The sequence below is a fragment of the Ursus arctos genome, unplaced genomic scaffold, assembly GCF_023065955.2.
Source record: "Ursus arctos isolate Adak ecotype North America unplaced genomic scaffold, UrsArc2.0 scaffold_1, whole genome shotgun sequence".
NCBI classification, from domain to species: Eukaryota; Metazoa; Chordata; class Mammalia; order Carnivora; family Ursidae; genus Ursus; species Ursus arctos.
The window spans coordinates 5,458,343-5,484,248 of record NW_026622763.1 but is presented as its reverse complement, the minus strand read 5'-3'; the positions used below and the strand labels follow the sequence as shown (position 1 = coordinate 5,484,248).

Below are 25,906 nucleotides of genomic sequence, written 5' to 3'. Positions count from 1 at the left end.
GCTGGAGCTAAGGTAAGGTGATGAGCAGTGAACCACACTCCACCCAACCTGTCTAAAGGGCTTCCCATGGCCCTGTCATGTTCCCCCAGTAGTGCACGGGGGCAGCCACCAGGGATCAGCTTTCTGGGCACTTTCCTAGCTTTAGCACCAAGTCTTGTGCCCCAGGAAACGTCTCAGTTGGGATTGTTCTGGTTTTAAAACTGAAAGTCCTGAGGCCCATGAACCCCTCAATTTTAGGTAAACCCACGTAGTTCATTATGCAAGTTATGCGCAGACATCTGTCTTCCTCCTTAGACTGAACACCCCTGAGCAAGGGTCAGTTCTGGGATCCTATTCCAGTCTCAGCAGGAGGAGAGAGAGGGGTAACTCAGATGGGCACAGATAAGGGTGAGCACGCACTGCGCAGGAATGAGCCAGCCTGTCTGGGGTTGGTGTTTATTGTAGCAGAGTGTCTGTCCTGCCACAAGACCTGTGTGTCCTGACTCCCTCCCCTAGTCCCAGATGCCTGCCCCAGACAGAACCATGCATTGCTTCCCTCCTGCAGGCGTGATCACTGCTATAGCCATTGTCCTGATCTGCCTCCTTATCGTCATGCTACGTTACATGTACCGGCACAAGGGCACATACCACACCAATGAGGCCAAGGGCACAGAGTTTGCCGAAAGTGCGGATGCAGCCCTGCAGGACGACCCCTCCCTCCAGGACACAGGTGACAACAGCAGAAAGGAGTACTTTATCTGAGGGGCACCAAGCCTCACCTCCCCCAATGCCTCCTTCAACTCCATGAGAGAAGATGCACCCCACAACCCCACCCTGCTATCTGTACCATCAGGCAGACCATGAGAGCACCCACCTCATCCCAAGATACACACCTGGCCTGGGAACACTAGGTGTCAGCCTGGGGAGAGAGAGGGAAGAAGGAGGAACTAAGCCACGAGAGGCCTGTCCCAGGCACCCAGAGAGGCAGTGGCCACCCAGGAGGCCTGCCTTTGCTCTGCCAAAGAGAGAAAGTCTGGGTTCTCCTGGACAGTGCAGTTTGTCATCAGCGTGGTGTGAAAGTCCTTGCTGGGTGGGTGGGCCTGGGGGCTGGGGAAGCAAGGAAGTGAGTCATCTGCAAGCTGACTGGGGATAATGGCATCAAATGTCAGTCCTTGACATTTGGGGGGAACAGCAGGTGCCAGAGCTAAAAGGCACCTTTGTCTCCCATTGATCCAGCTCTAAATGATTGGAAATAAATTTGAAATGTAACCAAGCATTCAGAGTCAAACAGCATTACTGTAATTGTCTGGGGAAAGATAACCACCACCCAGGCCTTGCGTTTCATTGGTGCGACTTTGTGTTCTCCGCTACAGTCTGCATGTGTGGGGCTGGAACCATCCATTTCCAGCCCCATTGGCCTGTCCTCAGCATAGACAGTGCAGAGGGCTCCTGGGCCCCTGAGGGAAGGAGGGCCCAGTGACCGGATTTCTTTTTTCCCTATGCAGGCACCAGCTTCATGAAACAAATGTAAGAGTGGAATGTTCTTCTAGAAATAGGCTGTCCCAGCTGCCAGGGCACTGGCTGAAGCATTGATTTTTTTAATGCACAATATTAGAAAAACTACACCTGTTAAATAGCTATGAGTGAACCAATCCTTCCCATAATAACAGTGGCTAGAGCACAGACTGCAGAGTGCCATCACTCTGGGTTTGGGCCCTGGATCCCCCTTTCCTGGTCTTGGGACTTTGGTCAACTCGCTTGACCTTTCTGGCTTCAGTGTTCTCATCCTTCAAGTGGACATGACTCCATGGTAGTGTTGAGAAGGAAAAATTTTCTTCTACTCTTCAAGATCCTTCTGGCTGGTCTAAGAATCAAGTTGACATGAAACAGATTGGAAAAATCAAATTTAATTTCATAATTCCTGGGAATCCACATAAACATGGGATTCCAAAAACAGTCAGGCAAAATGAGGTATATATGCCATCCTGACTAAGGAGAAGAGGGTAGGGGTTTGGGACTTCGAAGGGAAGGAAGGTCCATTAATAGGAAGGTGAAAAAGAGTAAATGTTTGGTAAACAAATGTTTGCTGGGCCCCTCAGGAACAGTGGGACACAGAAAGGAATTTTAACGAAGACTTTGCTAAACTCCTCCCTGTCCACCTCCTCTGGTTATACTATAATGTAGTTATCTATGGTGATAGTTCCCTTCCTGCAGCATGTCCTCTGTCTAAATTCTTTTAGGCAGTTGAGGGGAAGGTCAGAGTTTCTTCCTGAGTCTTTTGGGCCTTGACTGTTTCCAGCTCAAAATAATCTGCATGCCAAAGTGTTCCATGCTGAGGGACTCATTCTGAACCCCGAGTCTCAGGGTTGATGGCAAGAACAAATGTGTCAGGTGCTCAGTGCTGTCTTTCGGTGTCAATAATTGGTACTAGATATATAGTACATATGTATTGCTAATGAAAGTTCCTCATTGCACCACTTATAAGCATTTCCTGAAGAGGAGTTAACTGCCATTTAAAATGAATAAGAGGGAGAGAAGATGACCTTACTAACCATCCTCATTTGTAAGGGTCTTTCTAAGACTCCCAGCAGCTCAGCAGTCACTCAGAGACCAGCAGGTCCAGGTTTAAGACTGCAGCCCAGGCTGCCAGGAACTCCCTAGGACTTAGGTTTCTTGAGGCTACACCATCTACACCTGGAAGTCAGCAGAAAGTTCCCCCGTCATTCTTGCTAGGGGAATAAGAGGATCGAAGCTCTGCCAGGAATGGCTACCAAGCAAAAATCTAGAAGTTATAGGGTTGTCATGAGTGTGGGGGGTGAAATAGAAGAAAAGAAGCTGGTGATAGTCAAAAGGTGAGACCTTTCCCTGAGTAAACTGAGTTCACTGGCCCACCATTTTCCATCTATAAAATCAAGGGTATAGCTACATCCATATGTCCCAAGCTCTGATCTATAAAATACCAGCCTGGCAAAATAGTGATAAACGGTCCAAACAAAAAAGGTGTTCTTTGTGCAAATAAACGTGTAAATGATATGTTAAGCAAAGTTAAAGTTGTGCAAGACTTCCAGGAATCCTTAATGTTCCAATGTGTGTAGTGACTCTTGGAGTATGGGGGGTAGGAGGATGAATGGAGCATTCCTCAAATGTGTTTTTCCAAAGACCCCATTTCTTCCCAGAACACCTTTTACAAACTTGTGGGCCAAGAGTCTCTGGAACATGTTTGGGAAACACTGAACTAACCAACTACCAACATCCTTTCCTGTTGTGACATCACTTTGGGGTTTTGAGAAAATGTGGGTATATGGCCTTATCTTCAAAGATTGTGAGCACAGATCATTGCCCAGTGGGCACAGAGGAGGCACCCAGAACCCACACACAGGCATGTCTTTCTCTTAAAAAAGTCTCCAGGGAAAGGATGAATACAGGGTACCTGGGCTCCCTGATGCCGCCACAGGTGTCTGTACTGAAAAAAAGATGCTGGTGGCTCCTCCCCACGCCTCTGCAGAAGCCCCAGAGCCACTGTACTAACTGCTTTCTGAGAACTGGCCTCCCCTGGTTCTTGCCATCCATGTCCACCCAATGTCCTGGAAAACTGTACTGAAGCATGGCCTACTCCCAGCCTTCAGGCCCAGCCAGAATCAGACAGATGCTGCCAAGCTGGTTCATCCAAGGTGGCCCTCCAGATGCCCCCGGGAGAAGGGAGCTGTCACAGGCTAACTGCAGAGGCAAGAGCACCATGCCGTGAGCACATGCACACACACATTCCCATAGGCATCTAGTACAAACTGGTATTGCAAATAAACGGTGCTCTATCAGGTAAGGGAGCACACTTCTTTATCTTTGATCCCTCCCCCAGTGAATGATGCATAGAGTCACTATGTAGCATGTCTGCCACAAATGTGGCTGGAGACAAATACGCACAAATATGCACGTACCAATTCTCCAAAAGCTGTTAAGGAGGAAGGAGGGAAGTGGAGAGGAAAGGTAGAAAGGGGAAAAAAATGGAAGAAGTGGAGAGGGGGCTCAAAGAAGAGGGAAGGGGAGCTAGCACACTCTGTATGCAATGCCAGCTGCTCTGCATGTGCTCTTCTTATCCTCACCACAGTCCTTGCAAGCCAGTGGCCTCATCCACCTGTCAGCCCTGTAGAAACTGAGGCTCAGAAAGCTTGGAGTGATCGCTGAAGGTCACACATTAGAATGACCATGGGAGCATTGGAACACAGGCTTATCTGACCAGCGGCCTAGAGAGAGGAGGATCCTTCCTTCTGCAGGCTGAGGCAAATCAGCGAGAGCTCTTCATGGGAGCAGAGCAGGCACCAGGACTCAAGGACCCTGAAATGATCCAGTGCTGAGGTCAGAGCACCCCAGGCCACACCTCTACCAGCAATGACCTGGGCTTTTATGCCAATATCCCCATCCCTGGCGAGGGCTGGCCTGAGACAGAGGCAGCTCTCAGTGGTGGGAGTCAGTGACTAAGTGGAGTCCTGAACTGTTGACCCTCTGCAGGATGATTAGCAAGATAAAGACAGCAAGTGCTTTCAGGTTGATCATACCTCATTCATGTGCTAGCACCCACAAATCTTGCCAGCCAGGTCACTCTTATCAAAGAGGAAAATGATCAGGTAGGTTACATCATGTCCAAACATCCATGAAACATCTGTACTACTCCTGGGATGACTTGTGCTTTTAAAAAGCGTTTAACCCCCAAATAACGGTATTTAATGACGAAATTTCAAACCCAGAGAGAGATAGATAGTGTGTGTGTGTGTGTGTGTGTGTGTGTGTGTGTATGAGCGTATAGCTACAATCCACAACATGGGCGGCATAGCTAGATAGAGCAGGCCTTGCCTCAAGGGCTCATGACTTGGTGGAGAAGATGAACATGTCAATGAATACAGCCCTGAAGTGTCACAAATGCTGTGAGAGAAGGGATACAGATAACTATGATTGTTTTGTCTGAAATTCACATGACTCAGCCCATCCTGCCTATGGGGAAATGGATCTCATCCACTCACCAGAAGCAAGGGCAGTAGGTTGAGCTTTGAGCCAACTCTTATGTAAATATCAGAGAACTTCTTCAGTGGAAGCCACTCCTGATGATATCTTGTTTATGTTCCTTTGGAGGAGATACTGCTCAATTCTTTTCCACTCTTTGCCTGAGCTTTTTTATCATTATTGCAGCAGAAGTGATTTAGGAGACAAGGGGTTGGGAGGGAGGGGGTGGGGGGCAGTGCCACACATAGAACTACAGGCACTTTCACATCTGCAATCGAGCCAACATGTTATGGAAAATGTAGTTCTGGAACTGGACAGAGTTGAACAAAAATCTCCCCTCTAGCACTAACTAGCTCTGTGACCTAGGAAGAGTTAACTTCTCCACTTCAGTTCTAATCCACAAAATGAAGATTAAAATATTTTAATTTTAGGGTATTTTGAATATGAAATTCAATGAGGATATAAGCTGGTCAGGAACTATGAGGGCACTGAGATTTTACCTGCTTGTGAGGTAAGCCAAGCCTGTTCCATGTTCCATGGATGCTGACAGAAGACACAGGACAGAGGATTTATGGCTCATAGCTAGGGCATGAACATCAACATACTTGTGTCAGCACTTCTTGTCCCCTAGCCCCACATGGGATGGCCCCTGATGGACATTTGTCCACAAGGTAGGTTGAGTTCCAGAAGAAGAGCCTTGAGCTAAGAGAACCAGAGTCTTTTTTGGTGGGCAGTAAGCATGCTTGACCCTCTGCTCTGGAGAAAGGCACTATCTCCACCTTCCAAAGCTGCTTGCTATGCAAATATCCTTGCAAACATAGCCCAGAACAACCACTTCACTCCTCACAAGATGTGAGAAATTTGAGAGACCCACAGAGCACTGTCTGCTAACAGTGCCTGGTGCCTGTGAGTGCTCAATACTTGTTGAGTAAGTGTGCACATACGTTAAACACTAGCAATGTGCTAAGTAGCTGGGTTCCAAGCTCATTATAGTATCTCTACGTTGTCACCAGCCAACCAAAAAGCATATTCTGCTTCTAAGGCACATGAGGGAGTTTAAAGGAGAAAACTTTTCTCCATGCTTTTGCTAATCCCTGAGAGATATGGCTGCAGGTTTTCCAGGTTTTATTGGTTTACTGTCACAGAAACAAATAGAGGTATGCACTATGGGAATGTCTCAGTTCATGGGTGAACTCATAAATCTAGAGCCTGACAATGAGGCTAGATGGAATTCTCCAGCTTCTATTTCTAAGGTTATCCAGTGATCAAGAGGTCTCTCTTGCCAACATTATAGATCTCCGAGGATGCTTAAGATAGGCAGATCTCCCACCCAGTCTTTTACTTTAAATCAAACACTTTGGCTACCTTTTATTTTTCAAATAGCTGAAATTCTTCTTCTTTTTCTCTCCAAGTCAAAAAGTAAGAAAGAGTTCTACATTCAGCTCTCTGAAGATAAAGCACTCTGTGGGCCCCCTTAGATGCCCCAAGGGCAGACCACCCCTTCCTGCAGGGGAGGACCATTTAGTTCACAGCTGCCATTCATCAGACATTGTCCTCTAGAGGTGACAAGTGGAGAAATTTGGACAAAATGATGGTGACCATCCAGACCTCAGCATCTAGACAGTGATATACCTTCATTCAGTCCACGAATGTTCTCAGAGTTTATCCCAAGTGGTAGGCACGGTGCCAGAGACAGGGTGAGCAAGGCCCCACCACTGCTCTGGAGGACACTCATCACAATAGGAAATGTATTAAAACAGCTCAAGGTGCACAGGGTCCACAGTAGAAGAATACTGAAGAGCCTAAGGGAGGCCAGGGAAGCATTCTTGAGGAAGGGACTCTGAGCCTGATTCTGAAGGAGTCTGCCAGTCACAAGGGTAAGAAATGCAGAGAAATAAAGGTGAGTCCAGAAACTTTCAGTGTGCTGCTATTCCTGGGGCATGTAGTTTTTGCAGAAGTCATGAAGTATGAGGTTGCAAAGAACCAGGAAATGAGGGGCCTGGCTGTCATGCTGTGGAACCTGGATGTTACCTTACAGGTGGTGGAGAGCCTTTGGAGGGACTTACAAGAGGGAATGAGGCACAGCTGTCCAGTTTGCAAATCACACGGATACTCCTTGTTGAAGATGAATTAGAGGTGTACTCTGGGGAGAAAGATGGCCTAGAAATTGTTGAGGCCTAAATAGGGAAAAGCACCTTGCAACAGATCCCTTGGGATGGAAGCAAAAACCTCTTTTGACACAATTGTGAATTCACCTGACTCTGCACTGGTTATGGGATACCATGCATATAGAACATTACAGCCCCTGGAAGGGATGTTCATACTAGATTTGTTGGGTTTGTGGATGTAGACTGTTCATCAGCCTTTGTCACTAAAATGTGCCCAGAATGAACCAAAGCCTTCAGCATTCTATAGTCACATTTGAAGCCCTCTGGGACAAAAAATACCTGACTACAACCTCAGGGCGGAAAACAAGGGATTCAGAAGGGCTACCTCTTAAAGCCTACCCATATGGCATTTGAGATGCCCCGGGAAGGCATTCTACCCTAACTTCTAACTCCAAGTAAGTCAGAAATTCCACCATTCAAATTTTATTCTTTAGGATGAAGCATTGCAAAGCCCTCTGCCACACACATCCTTCCAGGCACGAGGAAAACAGAGGGAATCGTAAGCCTCTGTTCATCCCATCTCTGACCAGAGATTCAGGACATGAGAGCCTGGAAGTAGGAGAGCAGAATGAAGTGCTATGAAGAGGCATGTTTGTGTGGTGCAGGGTGGGACAGAGACAGGAGGAAAGAGAGGGAAGACATTTCTGACTTCATTACTTTACAAAGGCTCAGCTCTGAAACCTTTCTTAGATCAGAACCCAATTCTGGCCTACATAGGACTATGATACAGAAAAGAGGCTATGTTTGAAGTCAGGCAGAATAACTTAGACATGTGCCAGACAAGGTCACAGAAACCAATCCGTATACTTATGTTCAGCCTTCTAATTTCCCTGGGAGAGGAAAAATGGGGTCTTGGAGACTCCACAAGGTGTGGGCTCCACATATTTTGTAAATACCAACACCTGTGCCATACTAGCAACTATGCCATAGCAGCATCTGGGTAATACTGATACCTGGGCAGTACTAAGCACCTGGGCAGTAATGGGCACTTGTGAAGTCCTCCCACTCCCTGTGTCCCTGGCGGGTATTGCTAATTGATTACATTGCTTTCCCGCTGGAGCCAGCCTGGGATTCACCATCGCGCCCACACCTCACTCCGGCAGCCTAAGCCAGACCCAGATGTGGTCTGACAATTGAAGTAAATTGTTGGCATCTTGCAGTTGCTTTTCACTAGCTGAGGAAGATGAGTTCGTTCCTGGGAATTGGCATGGAACAGAGTTGGGAGGCTTGCCTCTTTGAGGCTTCATTTCCTCATTAGTAAAAATCGGAGAGAAGTCCTAGCCTCCCCTCCTCATGGAGCTGTCAGAATTAGCTGGTGCTGAGACAGGTGCTAATGTGTGATGGTTGGTAAGCCTCCACCACGAGTCTTTAGGTCCTTTTCAATACCCTGTTGAAATGTACCATGCTAAAAATGTGTTTAGGTTGCTTATATGGAGGGTTCCCCCCCACACACAGACATGTTCCATTTTCAAAATAAAAAAGCTAGAGAGTTTCAACAGCCAGGCTGAATTGAAATTCTTGGCAGCTAACAGCAGCTTCCCCCCAGGGAGGTAAAAGGAAGTTCTCTAACTTGTTTATCCCACTTATTATTAATCACCTGCCACTGAAAAATGATTCTGAGAGGAAAAAATGTGCTGCTGAATTACTAATCAAAGAAATATGTATATCCATTTTATTTTATTAATTAAGGCAGAGATTATCTAAAAGAAGCTTACCCAAAGCCACTAAGGGTGCAATGGGCACACACTGGCAGCAGCAGACTTGGCAGTCCCTTTGGCAGTGTGCCAAGAATCTCATAAATGTTCACATTCTTTGACCCTGAAATTCTACTTCTAGAAATCTATCCTGAGAAAGTATCCTGAAAGGCAGACCAGGATTTCAGTTAAATAGTGCCCATAATAGCTCTATTTACAGTAAGGAAAACATAAAACTGCTTAAGTATTTATCATTAGGGGAAAGTTAAGAAAATTATGATGTGGACTTGCAATTAGATATTTTGAAGCAGTAAAATGTTGCAGAGAATTGTTAATAAGTTCAGGAAATGCTTGTGATATAATGTTAAGTGAAAAACATTAAAATACATGATACACCCAGTGCAAAATCAGGCAGGCTAAAATGGCACAGAGAAGATTGGAAAGCCCGTCTGCACATTAACAGTCACCACTCAGGGGTGCTAAGACCATTGAGAGAAGTTTCCACGGAAATCAAGGAAGCTTTTCTGAGACTCCTCACCCTTGGGAGGCTGAGACCAGAGCTTCACTGTGGCCTGTTCCCTCTCCACCCTCAGGGTTCCCTTACCCTGCTGTGTATCTCCTGTCAAGGGGTCCACACTGGCATCGTGAGTCACGCTGAGAGACGGCAAACCAAACATCTCCCTCTCTGTCCCAGCAATTGCAGAGGAGCTCAGCTCCTCCAGAGAAGCAGAGGTTCTGCAGCAGACAGTAATAGGTATGAGTCATCATTTTCTGCTATTTCCTCCCTATCAAGTACTTTTCCAAGTCTTCCACAAAAAATACATAATCAGAAAAAAAGCAGTATAAATTAAATGAACCTCACCCAAGAATTGGCTCAGCTGTAAAATTCAGAGCATTCTACAGCTCACCCTCCTCCCTGAGCCCCAAGGCTACAAACCCCTGTATGAATTCCCCTAGTGAAGGTTATATCCCCAGAAGGGGTAGTCTTTAGAGCCCAACAGAGAAACAGTGCAAGAGTATTGTCCATTCCACAAACAAGGCCAATGCCCAGCCACACTATTTCATGAACACACCATCCATGCTTGGAAGCACTGGGCACAGAGCTAGCAAATGGAAGACAATTGGGGCTCCTGCTGCTAGAAGGCATCGATGACGTTATACAGCCCAGCTCTCTCATTGAACAGATGGGGACACCAAGGAGGGATGGGGTAAGGGCTTACTGGATAAAACACAATGCACTGGAACTGAGCTATGACTAACCTTTCTAAGTTTCTTAATCACTGAGTGTATACTAGGTATGATCCATTAACTCATTTAATCTTCACAACAGTCCTTTGAGGTAGGACTCCATTTTACAGGTGAGGAAACCGAGATACAGGGACATTAGGAAGGTCATCCAGATTGCATAGCATGACATGGCAGAGAACAAGGAATTGAACCCAGGCTTCAGCCCATGTACTTAATCACCACACAGTTTTTCAGAAAGTGCTGATTCTGAAATAAAAGAGCTGCACTGAGTTTCTGGGAACATGGGGCTTGTGAGCCTGCAGGAGAATTGCTCTAGCTTAGATACCCTCTCTGTCTGGCATGAAGTGAGTGGGCTCATCTGCAACCCTGACCCAGCCAAGCCAGCATCTCTATCCACTGAACTGGCAATTAGCCCAACTGATGTAAGTGTTTTTCCAATCAAACTCCTAGAGGCCAGGCAAATAGATTCTCAGAGATACCCCACAAGGTATCTGTTCCTTCAGGATATCCCTGCTTTCCCAGGGATGTCTGCATGGGAGGGGCACTGTAGGAGGGAAAGGTACTGCCTTGAAACATTCTACCTGGATGCAACACTCAATTCTCAGAATAATGGAAAACTCTGAAGATGATGTTGCCCAGGAGCCAAGTCAGGAAACTTTGTTCAATGGTCATGGCAAAACAAAACCCTGGAGCCCTGAGTGGGCAGAGCACCACTTATATACCGTGGTGGGAGAACATGCCTTCATCCTGAGTCACAGAGCATGTACAGAGAACCTTCTATGTGCCTTCTCCTATGTGTACTCTTGGTCTACAGGGATGAATGAGGGAGTTCACAAAGACAGATAGATAGTGATAGAAAGGAACTAAAAAATGTCAACACAGCTTGCTAAATACAGAGACAGAGGAGATCCTAGGATGTTTCCATATGTGACCCAGGAGAGTGGGATGGGGGAGAGAAGCAAGAGGAAGGCAAAAGAAGGGGTAACCGTATAAGAGCACAGTGAGAAGGTGGCTATCTACAAGCCAGGAGGAGACCTCATCACTAACTAAAATGGCCAGCACCCTGACCTTGGACTTCCAACCTCTAGAACTGAGAGAAATAAAGTCCTGTTGTTTAAGCCGCACAATCTGTGGCATTTTGTTATGGCAACTTGACCTGACAAATAGAGTTTTCTATTTTTTTTTTTTTTGCTATTATAATAAAACATTACACTGAAAAAAAAAAAAGAAAGGGTAGAAGGGAAGAGAGAAATTGGTCAGACAAAGGTTCCTGGAGGAAGAACTCGCTTGTCAGTCTGAAAGAATAAGTAGGAATTACTGAGTTATCATCATTTGAATTAACCAAAGAGAATCTCAGAAAGAGGTGGGTGATAGGCAGAAATGGATCTGGTGTGCCCAGAGTCCTAAAAGGATGCTCATTAATAGCCTTGGGGGTCAAGCTCCAAAGTGCACACTTTGCTCAATAATCAGTGGGATCTGCTGGAGGACTCTGAGCAGGGAGAGGCCTAATCAGATTTGAAACTTAGAAATACTAAAATACTTTTAGTGTCGTGACAGATGGGCAAGATGGACTCTTCCCCTTCCACAAGCCAAAGTCATGGAAATTATCACTATTTTTTAAAATCCTAAATTGAGAAGAATATTTATCTCCAGAACAGGAGTTAACAGCATGCAAATATGTTCCCTGGGTGTTTCACCATATTTTGCTGGGTAATTCTTAACACTCACTTCCTAATACATTAGTATCCACCAATACAAAAACACCTAGAGTATATTAGCCTGGATCCCTTTCTCAGACTAAGTGACAAAGCAAATCAAGGCCCCAAGATCATGTAGCATAGGAAGTTCATTTAATTTATTTTTAATATTATTTTTACATACTTTAAGAAGTAATGGTTCCAGTCAAGAGTTAATTCCCTACAAGTTAATTCCCTCTTTAGAGCCATCAGATAGTAATATGAAGTAAAGCCCAAAAGAGAGAAAGTAACCTCAAAAGCAAGAAAGACATTTCTGTGGAGTCAGAAAAGGAATAGAGGTGGAGAGAGGCACCAGCTTATTGGCTCAGAGATGAATCTGGCCAGGTAATAAAAAGTAAAAGTATCCACCTAGAAAGGGAGACACACAGTTTAGAAAGCCTTCCAGAGAAAACTGGTCCTCTGAGAACCAAGAAGGATAAGCAAAAGTAAGTTCACACCTTGATACATCCTAGTGAAACCACAGAGAACAGGGAAAAAGAGATTGCCTCCAAAGGAATAACAATTGGGCTAACAGATGACGTCTTAACAACACCAAGAAAATCAGAAGGCAATGGATTACCTACAATGTACTGAGTGAAAATTATCCAGGAAATGAAAAATAGATATCAAAAAAAAATGGAAAAAGAGGTTCAGAGATGAAAGATATATGAAGGATTCAGTAAGGAGATCTAATACACATCTAATCACATTTCTAGAAAGAGAGGAGAGAAACAGAGAGAGGCAATTTTTCAGAATCATTAAAAGTCACCAATCCTCAGAATATAGGAATCCCAAAGATTCTCAGAAGGAAAATAGAAGGAGCCTGCAACTAGGAGCATCATAGTGAAATTGCTAAACAGTGAAGATAACAAGAATGTATTAGAAATAATGATAGAAAAATACAGATTAAATTCAAAAGGATCAACAATTAATTTGACAGATAACTTCTCAACAGAAAAAAAAGGCAGCCATGAAAACTGAAATAATACTTTCAGAGAAAAAGTAGAGAAAACTGTCAAAATTGGATACTTACCAAAACTACCCTTCAAGAACATGATGAAAGAAAGACATTTTCAGATGAACAAGAAACTCTTACTGAAAGACATTCTAAAATAATTCAGGCAGACTCTGGGTGGCTCAGTTGATTAAGCATCCAGCCCTTGATTTTGGCTGAGGTCATGATCTCAGGGTCCTGAGATTCAGCCCCCATCCCAGGGTGGAGCCTGCTTGGGATTCTCTCTCTCCCTCTCCCTCTGCCCCTCCCACCCCTAAAAGAGTTCAGGCAGAGAACAGATTCTCAGATGGAAAGTATAAGATGCAAAATAAAATAATAAGCAAAATACGTGACAAATATATAAGTAAATCTAAACAAATACATGCTTTATAAAACAATAATGACAATGTCTTATGAAGTTAGAAATATGGTTTGACTAAAATACTGGACATCAACACCATATTTAGAAAGGGAAGTTAAAATGTTCTTGGGTCTTGCATTGCTTGGGAAAATGATAATAACATTAATTAAACTTTGACTTTGATAAGTTAAATATACATATTAAATAACATTACATTAAAATGTATAAATTCTTGAAAAAAAAATAAAATGTATAAATTCTAAACTGAAAGCAAGAAAATGGAAAAAGAAAAAATATGCAATCAATTCAAAAGAAAGCAAAAAAAAAAAAACCACAGAAAAGATTAGACAGAAAGAAAAGATTAGACAGGAGGTTATTGGAAATCAATCTGTACTATCAGAAATAAAATACATGTAAATTTACTAAATTCTCCACTAAAAAAAAGACTGTCGAAAGAGAATAGGAAAACACCTATAAACAGCACATTAAGAAGGGCACATATTGCATGGTGCACTGGGTGTTATACACAAATAATGAATCATGGAACACTACATCAAAAACTAAGGATATACAGTATGGTGACTAACATAACATAATAAAAAATTATTATTAAAACACACACACACACAAGATAAAAGTAAAACAGTAAAAAAAATGTAAATAACTGATTGCCCCAAAGCTCATATAACACTTAAAATTCGTATGATCTGAAAATATAGTCTCTAAATATATAAGGCAAAAGTTGATGGAACTACAAGAAGACATAGACAAATCCATCATTATTTCAGGAGATAGTGACACGACTGTCTTGGGAATAGCTAGATTAAACAAGCAAAAAATAAAAACAAAAAGCCAGAGACAAAAGATTTGAAAAACACATAAATCTTGATATAACAGAGATAGATAGATAATACATAGATGATAGATAATCAGATAGATGATAGATAGACAATATTCATAGCATTCAACAGTTAAGAAATGCACATTCTATTCAAGTGTACATGGAATATTTACAAAGTTGTCCACATATTAAGACCCAAAGCAAACGAAACAAATGTCTCAAGTACTTGTAAAGGTCTGGGTATCATGGTATCTTCAAACTACATTCTCTGACCACCCTGTAATTAAGTTAGAAATGAATAATAAATGAGTCGTTGAACACTACATCAAAAACTAATGATGTATTATATGTTGACTAACTGAACATAATAAAAAAGTTTAAAAAAAGAAATCAATAATAAAGATAATTACTATATCTAAATTAAATGACATATTTCTGAGTAGCACAAGTCAAAGAAGAAATCACAATGGATATTAGAAAACATTTCAAACTGGAAGATAATAAAAGACTGCACATCAAAATGTAATGAAATACAAATTTGATAAATAGATGGAAATCTATAGTCTTAAATATTCATAGTAAGAACAAGAAAGGTATTAATTGAATGAGTTAAACATGCGTCTTAAAAAGAACAATGAAACATACCTAAAGAAAATGGAAAGAAGAGTATACTAAAGATAAACACAAAAATTAATGAAAAATCATCAAGACAATATGGTACTGACACAAAAATAGACACATAGATCAAAGGAACAGAATAGAAAACCTGGAAATGAACTCACAACTTTATGGTCAATTAATCTTTGACACAGGAGGTATCCATCAGTAGATGAATGGATAAAGAAGTATGTGTATATATACAATGGAATATTATTCAGTCATAAAAAAGAATGAAATCTTGCCATTTGCAATGACATGGATGGAGCTGGAAAGTATTATGCCAAGTGAAATTGGTCAGTCAGAGAAAGACAAATACCATATGATTTCACTCATATGTGGAATTTAAGAAACCAAACAAATGAGCATAGGGAAAAAAGAGAGAGAGGCAAACCAAGAAACAGACTGTTAACTACAAAGACAATCTGATGGTTACCAGAGGGGAGGTGGGTGGGGGATGGGTGAAATAGGTACTGAGAATTGAGGAGTGCATGTGTCATAATGAGCACCAGGTGTTGTACATAAGTGATGAATCATTTTATTGCACACCTGAAGCTAATGTTGCACTGTATGAAAACTAACTGGAATAAAAAAAACTTTAAAAGAATGAATAAAGACATTTCTTGCTTATTGAAAAAATTAATGAAAAAAATAAGCACATACAATAGAAAGAAAGATAATGCCACCATACGGTACATCCCCAGTTTCTGATGCAATGTTCCGTGATTCATTATTTGCATATAACACCCAGTGCACCATGCAATATGTGCCCTCCTGACTAATATAACAAAATAAAAAATATTAAAAAAAAAAAGGAAGGCACTGGGGATGGCAGATGTACTTAGGAGGATGAATCAGGAGCAGAAACCATTAATTGTGAAATAATGCATTTTATTTGTCAAGCACTATATGAAGTATAAAAATTATACATTTTGTCTAATTCCTAAGACATCTTCTTGTGTTAGACATTAGTGTTCTAATTTGACAAACTGTGTCTCAAAAGGTAAAGAATTTGCGCTAGATTCATTGGGCTGGTTATTAAACTATCATTTCTTGGCTTGAAAGAAAGAGAAAGAAAGAAAGAAGAAGAAAGAAAGAAAGAAAGAGAGAGAGAGAGAGAGAAAGAAAGAAAGAAAGAAAGAAAGAAAGAAAGAAAGAAAGAAAGAAAGAAAGAAAGAAAGAAATGCCAAAGACTGGTTCTTTAAAAAGGCCAATTTTAAAACTTTAGGCACAAGTAATCAAGAAAAACATGAGAGAAGGCATAAATAAATAATTTAGGAATAAAACAGAAAGTATAACTCTAAATGCTGCAGATATTAAAAAGGCAATACAAGGACGTTATGAGGAACATTATACCAATAAAATTGAAAATTTAGACAAAATGTGCAAATTCATGAAAAATACAACTAACTAATACAAGAAAAATTAAAAAACAGAAATTCTGAGTGGTCCTATGATCATTAAAAAAATCTGACCAATAGTTAAAACTTCCCCACAGGGAGACTACCTGGTCATGGAGTTCCACTGAGAGCTATCCCAAATATCTAAAAGACAGACAATTCTAATTTTACTCAGACTCTTCCAGAGAAAATGCAATGGACTCATTTTGAGGTCAGCATAAACTAAATACCAAAATCCAACCACAACAGTATAAGAAAATAAAAGTATAGGCCATCTGTTTTTTTTTATGAATTTAGATATGAGGAATCCTTAAAAGTGTATTAGCAACATAAGTCCAGCAATATATAAGAAAACTTATGTCATGACAACATTGGACTTATTATAGGAATGTGTGGTTACTTTAACTTAATCAATGAATGGAAATCATCCATTAACGTATCAAAGGGAAAACATCATGGACTTATCTGCTAGATACAGAAAAAGCACTTGATAACATTTAGCATATATTCATTATAAAAATCTTTAGCAAGTCAGAAATAGAAGGAAATTCCTCAACCTGATATGCAAACATCATACATAATAGTGACAAGTTGGAATTTAAGAAACAAAACAGGTGAACATAGGGGAAGGGAGGGAAAAATAAAATAAGAGGAAATCAGAGGGAGCCGAACCATAAGAAACTCTAAACTATAGGGAACTCACTGAGGGTTGCTGGAGGGGAGGTGACTGGGGGATGGGGTAACTGGGTGATGGGCATGAGGAGCGCACTTGAAGTAATGAGCACCGGGTGTTGTATGCAACTGATGAATCACTGAATTCTACCTCTGAAACTAATAATACAGCATATGTTAATTAACCTGAATTTAAATAATTTTTTAGAAGTGTTTTCTTCAGATTACGAATAGGTAAAGTATCATTTACATTGAACACCATACTGGAGTCCCAGGTGGTACAGAAAGGCAGGGAAACAAATGTTATAAAGATTGGCTGAGAAGAACCAAAACAGTCATTACTTGCAGATAATTTTATTGTCCGTATACCAAACCCAAATTATTGCATTAATGAGAGTTTGGCAAGATTACTGAATACTCAGTTTTTTAAATTGCATTTCTAGGTACTAGCAACAAATGTTTTTAAATAACACTTTTGTAAATATCATTCAAAATTATCTCAAGAATATAAAGTTCACAGGAATAAATCTAGCAGGGGATGTAGATGACCTATGTGGACAAAATTAGAAACTGCATTAAAAGTACTAAAGAATCCCAGTTATATACATATTGTGCCAACGGACTGAAAGAACTGATGTTGTCAAAATGTCCTCACTACCTAAAGCAATTTACAGATTCAGTGCAATCCCTACCAAATTACCAATGGCACTTTTCACAGAACTAGAACAAATAATCCTAAAGTTTGTGTGGAACCACAAAAGATCGCAAATAGCCAAAGCAATCCTGAGAAAGAAGAACAAAGCTGGAGATATCACACTCTTGGAATTCAAACGATACTAGAAAACTAGAGTAACCAAAACAATATGTTACTGGTACAAAAATAGACCCACAGATCATTAGAACAGAATAGAGAGCCCAGAAATAAACCCATACTTTATGGTCAATTAATCTATGACACAGGAGGTAAGAATACACAATAGGGGAAAGAGAGTCTCTTCAATAAATGGTGCCGGGAAAACTGGTCAGCTGCATGCAAAAGAATGAAACTGGAACACTTTCTTATGCCATATACAAAAATAAACTCAAAATGATTTAAAGACTAAAATATAAAACCCAAAACCATAAAACTTCTAGAAGAAAACAAGCTCTTTGACACTGATCTTTATGATATGTTTCAGTTCCGTCTCTTCAGGCAAGGACAACAAATTCAAACAAGTGGGATTACATCAAACTAAAATTCTTTTGCACAGTAAAGGAAACCAGCAACAAAACAAAAAGGCAACCTACTAAATGGGAAAAGATATTTGCAAATGACATATTCAATAAGGGGTTAACATCCAAAATGTATAAATAATTCATATAACAATATCAAAAACCAAACAATCCTATTAAAAAATAGGCAGAGGACCTGAATAGACATTTTCCACAAAAAACATCCAGATGGCCAACAGACACATGAAAAGATGCTCAACATCACTCGCCATCAGAGAAGTGCAAATCGAAACCACAATAAGATACCACCTCGCACCTGTCAGAATGGCTAGTATCAAAAAGGCAAAAAATAACGAGTGTTGGTGAGGATGTGGAGAAAAGGAACCCTCGTGCACTGTCGTCGGGAATGTAAACTGGTGCAGCCACTGTGAAAAACAGTACGAAAGTTCCTTAAAAAATTAAAAATAGAGCTACCCTACAGTCCAGCAATTCCACTTCTAGGAATTTATTCAAAGAAAAGGAAAACACTAATTTGAAAAGGCATATGTACCCGTATGTTCATCAGCATTATTTACAACAGCCAAGATATGGAAGCAACCTAAATGCCCATAGATAGATGAATTAATAAAGAAGATGTGTTGTATACACACACACGCACACACACACACACACACTGGAACATTATTAATCCTGCCATTTGTGACAACCATGGGCACTTTGCAAGTGAAATAAATCAGACAAAGAAAGACGTCATATATAACAATGACAAGTTGAAAGTGTTTCCTTATAGTTAGGAGTAGGTAAAAGACCACATGTATCACTTACATTGAACACCATAGGATTTCACTTATAAGTGGAATCTAAAAAACAAAACAGAAACAGACTCATAGATGCAGAGAACAAACTGGTGGTTGCCAGAGAAGACAGGAGTGGGTTATGGATGAAATAGATGAAAGGGGTTAAGAAGTACAATCTTCCAGTTATAAAATACATAGAACACAGGGATATAATGTACAGAATAGGGAATAGTCAATAATATGCATAATATGTACTATGTCACACATCTGAAACTCATACAATATTGTCTGTCAATTATTCTTCAATCAAAAAATCCCAGTTAGCTATGTCTTCAATGCATTCCAATCAAAATACACGGAAGTGGTGAGGATTTGTGTTTGTTGTGTTGTATTGTGGTTATGTGTCTTGAACAGCTATTTCTAATGTTTAGAAAGAAGAGCAAAGAGTATGAATAACCAAGATATTCCTGAAGAAGAAAAATTAAGTGACAAGATTTATCCTATCAGATCCTAAGAATCATTATAAATTTCAAGTAATTAGGCAATCAGGTATTGGTGCAGGAGGGGGAAGAGACAAATGGAAATGAAGAGAGAGCCAAGAAGCAGACCCACTCATACACGAAATGTAATTTATGATAGAAATAACACTGCACTTCCATGAGGAAGCTGGATTTTGAGGAACTAAAGAACACATAGTTTCCATGCATCTCCATCTTTATCTGAACTACCTAATTTCTGCCATTGGTGCTGGTGTCTCTGAGCCTGCAGGACAGCTGTAGGGACCTGGGGCCCAGATCTAAGGAGGGGTGCTGTTTGGTAATGTGGTGAGTCTAAGAGAATAACGAGGATGGTGGGAAACTGCACACTGGCCATGGTGGCTTCCCATGAAGGAATTGCCTCTGCTCTGTTACAAGCACTTCTGGGAGATGTTCTCAAGAAAGGGGAGCAGACACAGGGTGTTGACAGGAAACAAGGAGCGAGCCCCTTCTCCCTACTGCAGCCCGGCAGCAACCCTGATTGGCAGACCCTAACAAGCAGGAGCTGGCAAAAGCAGAACTGGGATCTGCAGAGTCCCAACTTCAGCATCACAAAGTGAATTACAGATGGACAGTTTGGGGCTGAGAAGCCAGAGCGTGGTGTTAAACTGACACAGGCCAGAGACTAAAGAGCCCCAGTGATGTGGGGTTGAGTCCCTCTCATTTATGTCCCATCATTGTCTTGCTCATTCTTTAAGGTAAAAGCCAAACTGTCACTCCCTTCCCAGGGTGGCCTCAGAGTACTTGGAATTCCTTCCCCAGACATTTCTGGTGCTTGGCTCTGGACATTCCCCATGTCCATCAGCCTTTGCCTTCTCAAGGCAGGTGGTGGGCCCTTGACATGAGTAGGCTGGGGGGCACAACTACCAGGACTCATAGGTTCAAATGAGAGGTCGCAGTCTTGACATGTGACCAAGAAACATTATTTCTTCCCACTTAATATTAAGATGGGCCTCAGCCAACCTGGGCTGAATGACAGCATGAGCTTTACTCTGGCAGTGCAGGTGAACAAGACTTCTCCTGACACTGGTCAATCACTGCACACCCTCACTATCAAATATGATTCCACCAAGTTCTGTATACCCTGCTGTCCATCTCCCCAAAGGGCTATGGGACCTTTGGCACAATGACCAATACCGCATTTGCTCCAAAGTAATAATGAGTTAGCAAACAAGGCAAAAGAAGTGGATTACAGTGGCTCTTGATACCATTTATAGAACCTAAACCCCAGCTCACTGACAACATCCCCCAAGACATAAGGACAAAAGAAAAAAATGTCAACAAAAGCCATGGCAGTAACAATTATAACAGGAGCAGGGGCAAGCTACTATTTAATGTGCTAAGAGCTGTACTGGGTACTCCTTAGCATTATCTCATTCAGTTCTCCAGGACAATTAAAGGTAAGGAGGAAGGAATTAAGTACAATTATCCTCACTAGAGAAATTAAAGCTCTGACATTCAGAAAGTAAATAAAACAAAACAAAAACCCACCCAATATGACAGAGCCAGAAGTGGCGAGGCCTTGCATTAGGAAAGAGTGTTTTCAGCAGTTAGTTCCTGTTGAAGAACTGAGTGTCCTAGCAAGTCTAGTTTTCCCGGGGCCATGTATTAGTCAGCTTGGGCTGCTCTTACAACATACCCCACACTGGGTGGCTGTACTGTATGGTGACTAACATAATATAATAAAAAAAATTAAAAAAAAAAGAAGTTGGGTTGGCTTTTCAAATCCCAGCCTTTATGATATAAAGAAAATAAAGACTGTGTTATATAAATTTGGGGACTAAATAAAGACATTAAAGATTTTGATTCTTTAAAAAAAATGCATTTAAATGTCACAGCTCTGGAGGCTGGGAGACCAGAGATCGGGGTATCAGCAGGGACAGGTTCTGGTAAAGACAGGCTTTCTGGCTTACAGATGGCTGTGTTCTGGCTATGTCCTCACCTGGTGGACAGGGGGACAGTGAGACGAAGAAAAGGAAAGAGAGCAAGATCTGATCTCTTCTTGTAAGGGCATTAACTCCATCCTAGTGGCCCCACCCTCCCTACCTCGAAAGAATTCAGGACATGCCACCCCAAAACAGGCCACGTTGCTATATTAATTATTTTGAACTGAAGGCACTTGAAAAAGAGGAAATGCAGGGAGAAGCTTTCTGTGAATGCTCTTTATCTATATAAGGATAGATCTTCCTTCAAAAGGAACTCAGTTGTAGTACATGGCCGGGGCTGGGGGGCTGGTTGGCAGTGTGAGCCAGGGAAGCACTGCGACTCTTACGACAGGAAAGGAGACTAGAAGTCTACAGCTCAGCCAGAGAGACTTTGTCAAAGACCATCACACCTCCCATCTCTTCCTCTAAGGGCCCTTCCTTAGGTTCATCCTTCCTCAAAATCATTAATCTTCCTGTAGGTGACTTCCAGCCTCCCCGCAACTCCCTATTAAGATGCTACATAAGTTCTTAAGTATTGCCACTTTTTTGTGTATTTACTTTCTTTCCTGTGATGCTCCCATGCACATAAGATTAAAAATTAATATATTTGTATACCTTTTCTCTTATTAATCTGCCTGTTGTAAGTTTGTTTTATGGACCCAGCTATCGAACCTAGGAAGAGAGAGGGAAACTCCTTCTTCCTCTACAACCTCATCTAACCCTAATTTCCTACCAAAGACCCCATCTCCAGATACCATCCCACTGGGGCTTATGGCTTTAACATATGAATTTGGGGAGGACACAAACATCCAGGTCATGATAGGCAGGGTCTCTTTCTTATTATCAGGAATGTCCCAGACCCTGGTTGCCCAGCACATCTCCCTTCTTTAAGGACAGGCACCCTCCAGCCCCGTCTCCTATAATTTACATAGAATCTTCAGAGTTCAACCAGACTCACCCTCTGGCCACAGTTGATTGATCCAGACAAAGCATGTGACTCAAATGGAGCCAATCACAGGACTTCACAAAGGCCCCCACCACCCACCACCCACCACACACACACACTTTACAGATGAGGACAATTGACTCTAGTTGAGCTAACTCTGAGCTCTTCTGCGGGATTTTCAATCCATCCCAGAGAACACATGCTTCAGTCTTCCTATGATGGTGAGCAAGGCAAGGTGATGCAGGCAATATGGCACAAAGGCAGGCCTGTCTCCCCACCTTGGACCAAGTAGAGAAAAGTCTTTTTTGTAAATGAAATTCTATAGAGGACCGGAGTAATCTGGCCCATGTATACAGCCATCACACACTGCATCCTCACGGATAGCACTTGGAGAAGTTTGGAGAGGGAATTGGCAAGTCTTCTGCTCTGACCCTCCAGAATAGAGTTCCACATTTCACTGTGGATCTCACAGTGTGGCCCTGCATAGGGCTTTTTAAAACTCTTGAATTACTTGCCCACTTTTAGAAATTGGGAGACATCTCATAAATATCTGGATGTCTGGGTTCTCTTGAAAAATTAGGACAGCCAGAAACATTGGGCTTTTGTCCCTCCTGGCTTTCTGGAAGCAAATGATGGCTGCTCACGGCAGGTGGTGAATTCTCCTGTCTGACCTCGGCCTCCCTTCTCCCCATCACTTCCCTGCCCAATGCCCTGTTTCAGCTGCCATTTATCATAGCCTCTCCACTGCTTCTTTATGGAATATAAAGAGCTAGACCAGGAAGTCCATGCATTTCAAGAAGTTTGGGAGAGAGTATGTTACTTTGTGGAAGAAAAGAGTGCTTTTACATGATTATCAAGCAAACAAATCTGGTGCCAAAAGAATACAGCTGAAGAGGCTGTTATGAAGTAAATGGTTGTTGGCTTTCACACTCTGTCCAGTTCACTCGGTGTACCCTTCTGGTATTTGGTCCTAAGAACTGCTCTAGAATATAAATCATCGTGGGCACAAATAATTCAAAAGTAAAGTCAGCACTTACCCAAAGGGTGGGAATCCATGGTACTTGCAGAAGGTGAACTCTGGGATCTATATGCTACATAGGAAGAATTGAAACATGAAGATCTATTACCAAAGGCAGAGATCCTACTTTGTGTCCCTTGGAGGTTTGTGGCCTGGAATGTCAAATTCCTCATTCTTAGAACAGAAAAAAAAAATTCTCCAAGAGTTAGAAACATAATGTTTCAGGAAACAGTTATGAATATCCAAGAGGTACACTTTCATTAGTAGGGTCTGGTAGGGCCTGAATACAGATTAATATACCCTGTTTATCCAGCAGTGTTGGCCTCCCCACCTCAACATGACTTCTCACTGTTTCTCATAAAAATTAGAATTTACTAATCTGCTTTTCACCTGCCATCGTGTGCTTTTCTAGTCCCACTCAACTACTTCATAAAAGTCACTACATCCCCCTTACCAGGCGTGAACTGGCAGAGGAGGTGGAGGAGGCAGAGAGGTAAAGGTTTCTGGCAAAGTGTCATAACAGCTCTTGATTCAACGTTTAGTATGTGTTAAGTATGATAACTTGTGCCAAGGACACATTAACCAATGTAACCCTAATAATAACTATATGTGGATTGTATTGTTGTGCCCTATAGTAAACAAGGAAGCAGTGGCTCACAGAGGCTCATCACTTCCTCCCTATTCCTCAAGTAAGCCAAATTCTTTCCCATCACAGGGCCTTTGCATAAGCTAAGTCCTCTTCCTGATCTTCAAATGACTGGCTCCTTCTCACCCGAATGTCACCTCCTCTGCAGTCTGTTCTAACATTGTGTCTGCCTTTCTCTGCCCAGACCTCCATCAGATGACCATGTTGTTTCTTCCTAGGCATCTAATGAGTACTCACTGGGCAAATGAATGTTGGCTCTCAATCTCCTATGGTTCTTGGGGTTTTCCTATAAGTTTCTGCTCAGAAACTTTCGGCTCTGGACTCAAAACATTACCTGGATATCAAGTTCACACTGACAAGTAAAGCATTCAAGGTACCCCATTGTCTAGGGCCAATATACCCTTCCAGCGTTATCATCCACCCCAGCAACCTTCACTCCTACCCTGCTATAGAAATCAGATTGGATTTAAATACACCTCATGGGCATTTTAGAAAGAAGAATGGATCCTAAGCAGGTATGTGGTACAGGAAAGGGGTTTTCCACCTCTTTAGCCAAGTGCTAGTCATGGAGGGTGTGGAAGGACAGCTGAGGGGATAGGGACATGGGGATGGGATGACAATCGTGCTGGTATTGGGGTGGTGACTTGCCAGGCTTGCAGCTGAGATGGGCTACAGATGATGGTGGTAACAGTGGTGGCGGTGGGAGTTGGGATGGGTACTGATGTGGTGATGGCAGTGTTTGGTGGCAGCAGAAGTGGCAGTGGGGACAGGGCTGGGAGTGACAAAGATGGTAGGCATCACATCTGAACTGCTATCATGTAACCTCAGGTCACTGAGTTGACAAAGCCACCTGTTCTCCCCACTGCCAGGTTTTCACCTAGCTCACTACTCAGTCAGGATAACCCAGGGGTACCCCAATTCCAAGGTCCTTGCAATCTTCCCAGTGAAATGACTCAATGTATCTGTCAAGGAACACACAGAATTTAGGTGGAAACCTGACTTTCTGGAGAGTGGGGTGCTGGCACATCTACAGCTTTACAGATCCAGGTGCCAGCCCCCCAGGGCTGTCAGCCCCACCTTCTCTCAGGCTCCCTTCCACCACACAGCATTCAGAGAAGTCAGCCAAGGGACGAAACTGCTTACTATGCATTGTTCCAAGGCAGCTGACCGACAAAGTATAAATAGCTCTGCTAGCACAGGCAACAGCCGACCGGAAAAAGCAGGCAGAAGTCGTTGATAATCTGGCTGTGGAGCCTCAGGCCTGAGAATGTCACCCCAAGTGCCCTAAGGGGAGAAAATGCCTGGGTATAGAAGGGGGCAACTGCTGAGCAACAGAGGGGGGCAAACATGGCAAAATGGGGAGCTTCAAGAGGCCTATCTGAGCTGGCTTGAGCAGGTCAAATAAATCAAATCAAGGGACCTCCCCCCCACCCCGGTCTCAGCCACTTTATGAAGAGGTAAGAGGCTTGGGAAGGCAGATGCCCGTGGCTCTTTTCAGGGGGGTCTGCAATCATTTATTCCTTCTTTAATTTATTCCTTCCTTCTGCCTGCATTCATTTTCATTTTTTCTATTTCATTTGCTCAGTAAATGTAACACTTGCCTAGGTGTTCTGGGAAATGAAAGCAGGACCTGATAAGAGGTGAAAGTCACCTGACTTAACTGTGAAGGAGGATATGGCAAATGTCCACCCGGGGGCATAGTTTGTTGAAATAGCAGGAAGTCGGAGGATCGGGTGAAGTCCCCAGGGAGGCTTCCGATGGATGAAAAGCATCAGACTTTGCAGCTGGAAGAATGTCATAGGCAGAAGGGTGAACACAGAAGTGAGCAGAGCGTGTTGGAGGTGGATGCAACAGGCTCAAGGGGGACCTTGGGAGCAGCTGGAGCCCTGGCAGGAGGTGTGGGGATGAAAAGGGAGATCCTGCATCCTGAGCTCTGAGCCAGCACTCAGCGCACTCAGCCCTGACCCCCTGCTGCTGATGTGTGTGGAGGAGGCAGAGTTTGAGGGTCATTGTGTCATGCACCTGAGTCACCCAGGGAGAATTTCAAAACTGTCACCTTGACTCCAGCATCAGAACCCCTG

The 25,906-nt window shown here is 42.4% G+C and overlaps 1 protein-coding gene across 1 annotated transcript in view; it reads left to right on the top strand.

Moving 5' to 3' along the window:
* Positions 1-1,252, top strand: part of GYPC (glycophorin C (Gerbich blood group)) — a 43,467-nt gene extending 42,215 nt beyond the window's left edge. The window contains exon 3 of the mRNA XM_026510175.4: positions 545-1,252. Within this exon, the coding sequence (XP_026365960.1) occupies positions 545-741 (197 nt within the window). The 3' untranslated portion in view covers positions 742-1,252. The remainder of the gene's footprint in view (positions 1-544) is intronic.
* Positions 1,253-25,906: the final 24,654 nt, after the last annotated feature.